Below are 13,023 nucleotides of genomic sequence, written 5' to 3' on the forward strand. Positions count from 1 at the left end.
TTACTGGTTTTCAGCTTTCTTCAAATATCTTATTTTGCAGTCAACAGAAGAATTACAGTTCTGCAACCACTTAAGGGTCAATAAACTGTGAGTAAACGTTCATTTTCGAGTGAACTGTTTCTTTAAAAACATTTCTGAAAATTCCCCCTCTTAAATGACTTAAATGTTTTAATATCTCTGGATTCTATTGTAAGAATTATAATCAAATTTAGCAATCAAAAAGCATGTATAATTAACCAACATCATAAAACTCATTCAATTTCAATTTCACTTTTTAGGAAGCCTACTGTATGAACAGTTTGAACTTTTTCTCAAGTTAAACCAAAACCTAAAATTAAATAGACTTTTTTGTATATTAAATGACTGTAAGATGTAAAACAACTGTAAATTGTCAGTCAATTTAATTGTTTTTGTTTAGTTTTTTGCTTTGATCTGTGATTTATAAAAGCTTGTAGAAATTAAAAATGGGAAATGTTATTCAATGAGAACATAGCATAGTGTATGGGCATAACTCATGTCAAATAACTATTTATAAATATGCAATTGGTTAAATGATTACATACAACAGATCAGAGTAGAGCAAATTAAAATGATTGCTTTGATCATTAAAAAAAAAAAAATATATATATATATATAATTTAGTCAATTTGATGCTCAATAATAGACATCCATGTATTTATAACCTGTCTTTTTTTCGTTGGCAAATGCGTCCATTTGCATTGCTTTCATATGGAAATTGTATCTAATGTATTTTTATATTGAACATTAGGGCTGCATCACTTTAAAAAAAACCTTGAGAGGAAAACAACTAAACTGCTTTTAAGGGCAGCAACTTCGAACCAGTAGCTTTTTTTCCAACAGCTTTCTGTGATTTTTAGCTGGAATAAAGTGATTTGATTTCCCAGGTCCATTCATTAAAGCCACATCACACTTGATTTGTTGAAAAGAAAGCCTGAGAGAGGGGGAAAAAATTGCAAATCTGACATATTACTGTCGACTGTGAGCTGTCAGAGCTTTCCTATGCTCTTCATTAACTCTGTCGTCACGCTCATGGTGTCTATTCAAAACATGCATATGCGTGTTTGTGTGTGTGTGTGTGTGTGTGTGTGTGCATCTGCATGGCAGTAATAATTTATGACAACAGCAGAGCCTAATGAAGTCATAAGAGCCAATGCATATTCACTGGTGCTGAGAAATGCAGGAGGCTTTCTGTTGCTTTCAGTCTCTGAAAGCCAGGCAGGAAATAATACAATTTAGCAGGCCCAGGAACAGCTGGATTGAACTGTGTGATGTTAGGAATATTGGTTTACATACTGAAAATGTAGATTTGACCAGAATCCAGTGTGCATTGAAATGTTTGAATGTACATAAACAGTATATTTTATATATTTTATGTATATATATAAAATAAATATGTAATATTTATATTATATTATATTATATTATATTATATTATATTATATTATATTATATTATATTATATTATATTATATTATAGTAGATATAACATTTATAATAATGTAAACCTTTTATATTATGAAATGTTCATAGAAAGATTTTTCTTGGGAACAGTATCGACATGACAGTCAATATTACATACACATTTACATTTTATTATGAACTTATTAATGTACAAAAAATACAATATTTAATTGAAAAAAATATATATATTTCAGTTTGCTTTTTTGTAGCTCAGCAATAAAACAAACAACCAAAAACAAAGTTTATGTCAAATTAGAAAAGACGAGGTTAAAGGCATTCACCCCAACTCTCCCCATCATTCTCGCTCTCTTCTTAGAACTTTAGCCCGTGGGCCCTACTTTGGTCATCTCTGATTTAAGAAGATTAAATATTTGAATTTAATATACAAATATTATATTTAAATCTGTATTAATTATAATAATAATACAAAAATAATAACAACAATATTATATTTATACACTTTATTTTATTTTCATTTTATTTTAAGGTATTTTTATGTTTTATTTGCATCTTGTTATGGCACACACAAAAAGAACAAAATACTATTACAAAGTCAACAAAACCAAAGAAAAAAATGACTGATTGTCCAAACATTAAAAAAACAAAAAAATCTAATAATATAGGAAACAATAAACTAAAAACAGAGTTTTAACACATAAAATTAAACAAAATAATCACAATTTTTACACTGAATATAATTTAAGTTGAATATTTTTTAAGTAATTTTTTTTTCAAAAATATAAATATATAATAAAAAGCAGATTTTTAGGTGAATTTTTCCACCTTTTTGCTTGAAATAAATATTTCCAGTTAACAAAATGCCATTGCTCTCAGCCCAATAAAAACGATTCTTGAAAGGGGTCTTGAATTTGATGTATATTTACGAGTTATCAGCACACGCCACTCAAATAAAACAGGAGTTTATCGCATTGTGCGTGTCACACACAGTCCAAATGTAATTTGTTCTGCAAGGGTGGTCGTTTCCTTCATTGCATTATTTGCGTGCCCCCCTGCCTCACCCCATGCGGTGTGATGGATGAGAGGTTAAGACGCTCTCCTTACTTTGCCCACTCGACATGTCACTTTCAGGATGCATTACGTGTGACAAACTGGAACATTTCGCTCGCCGCCACTCATTGACTTTTACGCAATGGCGGCTATTTGCTTTCTCTATTCCCAGTTGGGATTGAATTTCACCTTCCCGGGGCCAAGACTCAAAGCGTTTTGTATGAAGTGTTTAGTACTGAGTCATGACATTTTAACCATCCTCCCCCATCCTTGTTATCCACAGGTTCGAAACACAGTCAACAGATTCAAGGAAAGAAGAAAAGCTCTAAATTTTTCCGTAAGTTTGCATGTTTTCTTTTTTTTTAATTTGCATTTTTTGCCCCCAGGTCCTCAATCACACACCCACTCAGGCCACCTCAATCCAGCCAATGTCAAGCAGCAGCCCTGGGTTACATGTTTCTAATCCTGTGGAAGCTCGTCCCTTCACATTAAACTGTCAGGCTAGTATTTATACGCGAGGCTGCTGTTGACGGAGATCACTTAGCTTCACCAAAGCGGTTTAAAAGTAGTTAATAGACCCCCTCCCCGACACACCCTCCGCCCTCATCCCACCACCACCAGCACCTTCCACTCGGAGCGGTTCCTCTATGAATGGCCACATTAACTCTCCTCCGGGCTTGTCACGGTTTATGGCCTACGGCAGTTTGTCCCGCTCGGCCCTCGCCGCGCCACCAGGTCATTGAGAACGGAATGAGACAATTTCTAAAGGCGGATTGATTTTAGAATATGGCCCCCTCCCTCTTCCCTTTGACCCCCCTGACAGGCCCGACACCGTTAAGACTGGGACTTGTAAAAAACGACTGCGGCCCCTAACGCGAGCGCCAGGTAGCAGCTGATAAATCGTGGCGGGCCGTATTAGCAGTGGGACCCTTTAGCGCTCTCTGGGCAATTTTCCAATTTTCAAAGTCCACGCGGCGATGAGATTCGCCGGCCGCGTGTGGCGGATGGTTTCTTAGCTAATGCCGTTTTGCGCCATAAATCTGGAGGTGATATACTGTATCTCGCCGAATAGCTTCAGTGTTGGACGAGGTCCAGGATGGGATAGGAAAATGTACTCTTCTCTTTATTGGATGAGGGCATTGGTCAGGGAATGGACTGACTTCCAATATAGTAGTGATAACATACAGGACGTGCTGTAGATGGATGTTTTTCTTTCCTGAGGGAAGCCTTGCGATTTTCAAACTCATCGTAGAGTAATCTGAAGTTTATTATCTCTGTACAAGACCACCTTAGTGACCACCTAGAATATTTTAGCCATTGGTACTGTAACACTGGCCTAGTAATTACTCAGACTATCTATCTATCTATCTATCTATCTATCTATCTATCTATCTATCTATCTATCTATCTATCTATCTATCTATCTATCTATCTATCTATCTATCTATCTATCTATCTATCTATCTATCTATCCTTCCTTCCTTCTGATTGTCTGTGTATTCATCTACCCACCTGTCTGTCTGTCTGTCTGTCTATCCCTCTAGCTATCTATTCCTCTGTTTACATGTTTGTCTACCCTCCTATCTGTCTGTCTTTTTAATTGTGTTTGTCTGTTTATCAGTCTGCCCTTCTGTCTGTCTGTCTGTCTGTCTGTCTGTCTGTCTGTCTGTCTGTCTGTCTGCCTGTCTGCCTGTCGATCTATCTATATGTCTGTTTGTCTACTTATTCATTTACCCTCATGTCTGTCTGTCTGTCTGCCTGTCTGTCTACCCTTCTGTCTGTCTATCTCTGTCTGTTTATCTGTCTGTCTGTCTTTCATTCTGTTTGTTTGTTTATCAGACTACCCTTCTGTCTGTCTGTCTGTCGGTCTGTCTATCTATAATTCTGTTTGTCTGTTTATTGTCTACCCTCCTGTCTGTCTGTCTGTCTGTCTGTCTGTCTGTCTGTCTGTCTGTCTGTCTGTCTATCTATTTATATGTCTGTTTGTCTGCTTATTCATTTACCCTCATGTATGTATGTCTGTCTACACTTCTCTCTGTCTATCTCTCTGTCTGTCTGTCTGTCTATACTTCTGTTTGTCTGTTTATTGTCTACCCTCCTGTCTGTCTGTCTGTCTGTCTGTCTGTCTGTCTGTCTGTCTATCTCTACTTCTGTCTGTCTGTTTATTGTCTACCCTCCTGTCTGTCTGTCTGTCTGTTTGTCTGATTATTCATTTACCCTCATGTATGCATGTCTGTCTACACTTCTCTCTGTCTATCTCTCTGTCTGTCTGTCTGTCTATACTTCTGTTTGTCTGTTTATTGTCTACCCTCCTGTCTGTCTGTCTGTCTGTCTGTCTGTCTATCTATACTTCTGTCTGTCTGTTTATTCTCTACCCTCCTGTCTGTCTGTCTGTACTTCTGTTTTTCTGCTTATTCGTTTATCCTCCTGTCTGTCTGCCTCTCTGTCTGTACTTCTGTTTGTATGTTTAATTTCTACCCTTCTGTCTTTCTGTCTGTCTGTATGTCTGTCTATTTTTCTGTTTTCCTGTTTATTTGTCTACCTTCCTGTCTGTCTGTCTGTCTGTCTGTCTTTCTGTCTGTCTGTCTGTCTGCCTCTCTGGCTGTCATTCTATCTCTGAGCTATCAACACAACTCTTCTTGTCTTTAGCCCTCTACATATTTCTGCAGTTTTTTATGCTTACCATCAATATATCAATATACCACACACTTCAGCTATTAAACCAAGCATATACTGTAACTATGATAGTGTCGATCTAAATTGATTTGCTCTAGACTATTATTGAATGAATTAAAATCATAATGCATTGAGTCCTGTAATTATACAGATTTCTCAAGGATGTTTCACTTAGCCAATCTGCTTGAAACTTTCTGTAAATGGCTTATAATGATTACACTACAACATGATATTAAAGCCACATTTGTTGAGCGTATGTAGTGCCTTATTAAACATCTTTCTTCACTTGATGGTTTCAAAACTTTGCCGTTCTTGTGTTTATTCATAACCCAGACCTGTCCTGCCATGGCTCTTCATACTGTCTCCTGACCTGTACGACCTCACACTTGTACATACTGTGGCAGATTGCTTGCGAAAAATAAAGCTGTCAGTTCCACCGGCCAAATGAAAAACGAACGTCCTGCAATACTAGCAGGGTCTGGATCCCTGACAGCCCTGAAATATAGATATAAATTGGAAGCAGATTAGTTTTTTTGATCCTAATTCAAGTTTTGACAAGATATAAGACTCGAAAGAGAGAGATGTGCACTACATATATGTGTTTCCTGTCGTCAGATGTTCACACTTATGATATTAACTGCTGAAATACTGTATTGATAGGTTGTTGTTACTTTTTTGGGAGAAAAAATAAACCTGTTCAGATTCTATCTTAACTGCGTTTGCTTGTCAAAGCCCATTAAATGTTATTTTGCGATACGAGGGGTTTTATGTTAAGTCTAGTTTACATTCCTGTAAGTCTTTTTTGGGCGTTTTTTTGTCGTACATCCATATGTCAGTGTACTTTTTGGTCATGTATTAACAAAATGTACTTTTTTCTGTATTTAGCATTAGTTTCTGTTACTTTCTTCCAACATTGCCATTATATTTGTTCTTGCAGTCTCTGTACAATATCTTATTCAGCGCTTAAAGAATCATGTTTTTTTTCACTTTTTTTTATGTAATTATTTGAGATTTTCAACGCTAGTTCCTGTAATTGTCTCTCATTATGGTTTAGGTTTGGGTTAGGCCATTAATATTTCTTGGAATAAATTGTAATAATATTTTCTCTCTTTTTCATACTTTTTCATACCCGAAGAAAAAACAAAAAGATGTTTTTTGATATTTTTCAAATTCATATTAAAATGAATGACAATTAATTCCCTCCCTTTGCCCAATTTTTTGATCATACTACCCTTTTTTTACTATTCAGCTTTTGTTTTTGAGTTGTTTTCTCCAAATTGTTTTGTGGTTAGTTTTTGACAACCATTATTTACTCTCTCTCACCCTAAACGTGTTTTCTTTTGCAATGCCATTTTTGACATTCAGCATGAGCTTTTATCATTGTTTCCATCTATTTTCCACCACTTTTTCTAGCTTAGTATTATTTAAAGCATAGTGAGCAGTGTTTACATTTTCCATGTTTACTCTCTCTTATCCTAAGATCAAAATTTAATGTTTTTAAAAAAAAAGTAAACTTCATTTTTCTCTTTACGTTCTCTACGCTAATGTGCTGTGTATACCAGTGCATTTTTGTTTTAAAGTGCAGTTTTGTTATGGTTACAACTTGCATTCACACTTCTCCAACATCTTCAACCCATGACAAAGTGAGAATTTTTGAAACGCTAAAGTGGTGTTTAGGTGTTGCATTTTAGTGTTAATGGACTTAAACTCTAAAAATGGAGGCAAGGCTATCTCTCTCTCTCTTCTGGACTATTGCGTATCATTCTTTAATTCGTCAAATCCCTCTCATATGACCATTGCATGAGCAGTAGTGTTTAAGTACAGATGCCGCAAAATATACTGTATGCAGGCCTGGTAAGCTTTATTGGTTTTAGGGTGTGTGTGGACTGCGATCCAGTCTGTTTTTATTCTAAAACACCAGTTTTAAACAAAACTTCACTAGTTTTAAGGCAGCTTAAGGGCTCATTTTTTACAGAAACGGTTTTTGCTTCTGAAAAGTGCAAGAGACAGCACTTGGGAATGGTTTGAAAAAAGTGCAGCATAAAGCACGAGGCTGTCCAGGCACAGCCATTGAGCACCCACTTCAGTTGCCACACTTCCGAGCTCTTCTGATTCCACTGCTTTGGAACTAACAGTGATGAGCACCACTGTGTGTAAAAGTTTTTTTAAGTTCACGTAGCGCTCACGTGTTGCTCACATGCATGCCACCTCAAATGATGCTAGATGAGTGCCGGTCACATATCCATAACGGTCACACATATCCATGTAGGCACCTGTTTACATTGAATAACAACAGACAAGTAGCACATTAGAAAGCAGAAATGTGTTCTGTGTGAACAACATCTGAACTGCTCCTTTTTACTCTCAGAACTGCACCAGCTCCAGGCCCTCCAGTTCAGTGGGCAGCTCTCGTCCAGGCAGTTCTCCTGTCCCAGCAGGTTCCGACAGGCAAACGATCACCACCAGTCACTCCAGCGGCTCCTTAACCCACAGCGACAACAACATCCCTCAGAGTTTTCACAAAACAAGTGAGTTTATTTATCAATCAATTAAAAAAAAAAAAAAAAACTAATCATCTTTGTATGCATTGACTGACTAGCTCTGATGATGTATATTTGGGTTTGTGTGTATATATGTGTGTGTTTTCAAATGGCAGTGTTTATACAAATCTGTCCTGAATTATGTAGAAGTAGCGATTGTCAAAGAGGGTGAACTCTTAATTTGGTAGGCCTGTTTGGGGATTTTAACATTCTCCAGATACAGACAACTGACGAGCTGATCTAACCCCTACATTTCAGAACTCAGGCAGAGTAAATCTCAGAGGGAGTTCATGCGTGTGGACATTTTTACAATGAGAGAAGAAAAAAAAAAACATTTTGTGAATTATATAGAAAGCTATATATTGTTACATAGCTCTGTCTTGAATAACTGATCTTAGTTGTGGTTTTTATTTGTTTAAATAAATGTATGCTCAGGTAATTGTTAACATTTTTTTTTTTTTGCTCACTATTAAATATCTTTAAAACACATATAATGAGTTGGCGGCAATATTCTAGTCGTTAAATGCGCTGACATATAGCACTGTGGTGCTCACGGTAACCCAAGTTTGATTCCCGGCTAGATGTCCTTTGCCTATCCTTCCCCTCTCTCTGCTGTCAATGCTTTCCTGTCTGTAACCGCCACTTTCCTATCCAAATAAAAGGTGAAAAAACCCTAAAACAAAAAAATTTAAATAAAAAAACTTAATGTAAAGAAAAAAAGTGTCAAATTATATTAAACTATAATCAGACCCTCCAGGGTTTGCAATTCTGCACTAACTGAATTTATCGCAAAATCAAGCAAATGTCACAAAATTTGGTGATTTTTAAAAAAAATTGCTGCAGATTTTTCACATATTTTGGCTAGCCTCTTCATCTTTAAGAAGTAAACACTTATTTCTCTCTGTTTCTCATAGTGTTTCTTTTTTAATTAACAGGCATTAATGGTTTTTGAGGTCAAAAATGTAATGAAGAATCAAGATGGGAACATTTGTGTATAAGTTAACAGCAAAGCATCAAAAGAAATGTCACAAATAAATACTGCAAATTTGAGGAGTCATAAATTTGTCAAAAATCTGAATTTCAACTGCATAACGGACAATTAAAATTATGTAAATCTACGAATCATTTTAAAGTAAACGTACACATTTTTTATAGTACACCTCTTAGCAAGAGTCAGGATGTGGACGCAATGAAAAAAGAACGAGTAATCTTAATGAACGATACATCAGTTTAAAGCAACAACCATCAAGCAGCCATTGTAGCTAGATGTATTTCAATGGGAAGCTTATAACGAATATGTTTGATAAATTTGTGTTAGTTGTTCAGAAAACATTTATTAGATATGGAGCACATATCATCAAAATAACAAGACACACACGCATTCATTGCTGTACATCACGGTTTAAGTTGAAAGGTAGGAGTTCTCAGAACAACATCCAACAACATTTACTTTATTTTTATGTGTTATTTAGGAATTTAATAGTTAAATATTCATTAAATGAATACATTTATTGCAATATTTTATAAACAACATTACATTGATTTATTAACTTCTCTAGTATATTGCTTTTACTGTGTTCTTGTGCACAATGAAAAACACCTAACCTTAACCATATCATAAATATGTGACCGTGGGCCACAAAATCAGTGTAAATTTTTATAAAATTTTGATTTATATATCACTTGAAAGCAGAATAAACAAGCTTTGCAATGAAAAATATGACAATATTTGGCAGATAAACATCTAGATTTTGGGGTTTAAAAATTCTATTATTATTACTATTCAATACTGAGTGAATCCCCTTCAAAATTGACCATAATTTAACTTCATAGCAATGCATATTACTAATTTTATTATTTATTACTAATAATTACGGAAATAATTTACCAAAACACTTCTTGGAGAATTAGCTTTAATTAATACACTCATGATTTTTGACATCAGTAATTGAAAATTCAATTTATACCAAAATCTATTGCCAAAAATACCCGTACCACATATATTAATTAATAAACTCATTTTAACTATCATGTAACATTTTTCCCCTCTTCATTTCAAAACTTGTGTCTTTTCTCTCTCTTTCTCTCACTCTCTCTCTCTCTTACACACACACACACACACACACACACACACACACACACACACACACACACACACACACACACACACACACAAACAGATCAGAGAGCAGAACCAGACACATGCACTAATTCATACTGATTGACAGCCAGCATTATACAGCCCATTACTCAAGCTGAGTTTCCACCGAGAGCAGCGGTTTCAGCGGTGGCTTCAGTGTGCATCGTGCACCATATGCATATGCAGAAGGGGCGTCGCGTGAATATGAGCGATGCAACTAATCATCTTGACGTAATCGGTTGCGATCCGAGCCATGATTGAATATTTGTTTTTAATGCTGTGCAATTTTTTTTAACCAGTCACCCAGCAACTATGAAGAAACATATGTGTAACTCAACTGTGAAAGGCCTTGTGTTGTAAAAAATAGGGCCAAAACCACAATAAACGCGGATTATATATAACTGATTATTGTCTCTCTTCCATTCAAGGTCAGATAACTCTTGAATGCAAGTGAAAAAGCGTTCACTTTTAATCAATTCATGTCTTGAAAAAAAAAAAAAACGTTAATTTACGCCATGCTATAAACATAAAGGAAATCGGGGGAAAAAACATTATGTTATGGTATATCTTCAGTACATTCAGCAATAACCCTGAAGGTCAATTGGGATGGTATTTTTTTCTGTGCTTTCATTCTTTTTCTACTCCTGAATGAATGAAAAAAGTGACCTCAAGAAAAGAGAGGACAGACACATCTATCAAAAGGCCACACTTCTTCAAGGGTCAGCTTGAAAAGGTTGATAAAGGCTGAAAAGTTCATTTCTGCGCTCTTCTCTTCTAAAGCTTTCTGTAAGATGCACTCAAGGGAACTGTGAGACTTGACGAAATTTGAGGGCTTTTGATAGATGATAGATTGAGCATAACTTTGATTCATTGTAACTTTGATTAATAATAACTGTAATCACTGTTTGTTACTTTTTAGTTCTGTAATGAAACATACAAATACTTGTCTCTTATGTACAGTTGCTGTTATAGTAAACTTGCTGTTAAGAAATAGTTTAGCAAAAAGGAAAATGCCTTGATTTTTAATTATTTAATTAGGACAGTAAGGTCTGACTTTGCTTAGACTAAAGTCTTGTCACTTAGCAGATATAATGTACAGTATAAAATATAAAGTCATGGTGCAGTGGACAAATAATTAATATTGTGTATGACTCCCATGAGCTTAGACAACTGTATCGAAACATCTCTGCAAAGACTCAAATAACTTATTAATAAAGTCATCTGGAATGGCAAGGAAAAATGTTCTTGCAGGACTTCATCTTCAATGCCTCCTCCTTCATCTTACCCCAGACATGCTCTATAATGTTCATTTCTGGTGACTGGGCTGGCCATTCCTGGAGCATCTTGACCTTCTTTGCTTTCAGAAACTTTGATGTTGAGGGTGAAGCATGAGAGGGAGCGCCATTCTGCAAGAATTTACCCTATCCTTTGGTTTGTAATGTAATGGGCAGCACAAATGTCTTTACACCTCAGGCTGTTGATGTTGCCATCCACTGCAGATCTCTCGCAACACCCCCTCCCCCCATACTGAATGTAAACCAAAACCATGGTTTTTCTTTACCAAACTTGACTGATTTCTGTGAGAATCTTGGGTCTATGTGATGATTGTGGATGTAATTGTGATGATTGGGATGCAGTTCAACAGAAGATTAATTTGAAAAATCTTCCTTCTGCCACTTTTCCAAACGATCAACTAGAAGTCAAGTTATTATTTGTTGCTCTTACAACTGGGATCCATGTCAAGACTTTTGTCAGGTAGTGTATGTGTTTTGCAGATTTTGTCCATTTAAATATACATAATATTACGTCATATAATAACTTGTTGTTGTAATTTACATATTTATTGTTCATTTTGATAAACACTACAGATATTTTTAGCCATTTTTAGGGTCAGTTTCAACAATTAGCTGTTGAAGGCCAGTAGAGATTGTCATTTTGCATTTTGCATATAAATCTTTTAAACGCTGAAAAATACTCAAAAATTTTAAACTACTAGAATAGCCATAGCAGCCACTCTGACCGTTCATGTAAGACTGTACCGAGTTGTATCTTTGTCACATAATATTTACTCTTCAGGGGTGGCACGTTGGCTCAGTGGTTATCCCTGTTGCCTCAAAGCAAGAAGGTCAATGGTTCGAGTCGCAGCTAAGCCAGATGGAATTTCTATGTGCAGTTTGCATGTTCTTCCTGTGTCCACGTATGTTTCTTTTGAGTGCTCCGGCTTCCCTCACAAATCCAAAAACATGCGCTATAGGAAAATTGGATGAAATAAATTGTCCGTAGTGTATAAGTGCATGTGTGAATGTGTAAGTGTATGTGTGTTCCCCAGTGCTGAGTTGCGGGTGGAAGAGCATCCGCTGCATAAAACATATACCGGAATAGTTGGCACTTGCGATGTGGCGATCCTTGATAAACAAGGGACTGAGCTGAAAGAAATTGAATGAATGAATGTCTCATGTTTTATAAAGTTTATACCCTAAAAATATTGTCTTTTTTATCAAGAGAGGCACTTACTGTATATTCAAAGATAGAGGAAAAAAATTGATCATTATGGCCATTTAATGTAGAAACACTCTATTGAGTTTTTTATTTTTAATAAAAATAATGTTACAATACAATATTCATAAATTTCTTGGATAAGAAAACGGTGTTGTGCTCCACTCCACCGAAGACATCCATCAGCCTACATATTTATTTAGTTAGTTAAGTGCAGATTTGTTTCAAAACTGTTTCTAAATTCAGTTCTAATTTCTAGCAAACGAACAAATAAACAATAATAACGAAGTGTGGTAAAAAAATAGTTATATCTAAACACACATCCTATTCTTATGAACCATATGGTAATGGATATGTCTCAAAAACCCAACAGGTAAACAAATCTAAACTTATTTTTATTAAAACAAATATAAATGTGCATATAATAAATAATACTGCTAATAATAATAATAACATTTTACAAATTTCAAATTAAATAAACAGTCATGAATAAACAGAAAAAGTCCCAAAATGAAGAAGGCACGGAGGTAGTGGTTTTTGTATTTATGTAGACAGTAATAATTTTTGTAATAATATTTTAATCCTTTATTTTTTTTTATATGTAAAGATATTTGTGTATTGCTGTACATCCTGTGTGTATTAAGCAATGTTTAAGCGGTTTGGACCTGCATAGATGCATAA

The 13,023-nt window shown here is 35.4% G+C and overlaps 1 protein-coding gene across 4 annotated transcripts in view; it reads left to right on the plus strand.

The window, feature by feature from the left end:
• LOC101884238 (adhesion G protein-coupled receptor D2) overlaps positions 1 to 13,023 on the plus strand; it is a 139,031-nt gene that overhangs the window by 84,434 nt on the left and 41,574 nt on the right. For 2 of the 4 annotated variants that reach the window (XM_073937816.1, XM_073937818.1), the window contains exons 22-23: positions 2,774 to 2,827; positions 7,535 to 7,694. In XM_073937816.1, coding sequence (XP_073793917.1) covers positions 2,774 to 2,827; positions 7,535 to 7,694 — 214 coding nt within the window. The remainder of the gene's footprint in view (positions 1 to 2,773; positions 2,828 to 7,534; positions 7,695 to 13,023) is intronic. The other 2 variants (XM_073937817.1, XM_073937819.1) reach the window with 1 other exon arrangement.

This window comes from Danio rerio, chromosome 22 (assembly GCF_049306965.1).
Source record: "Danio rerio strain Tuebingen ecotype United States chromosome 22, GRCz12tu, whole genome shotgun sequence".
Lineage (NCBI taxonomy): Eukaryota > Metazoa > Chordata > Actinopteri > Cypriniformes > Danionidae > Danio > Danio rerio.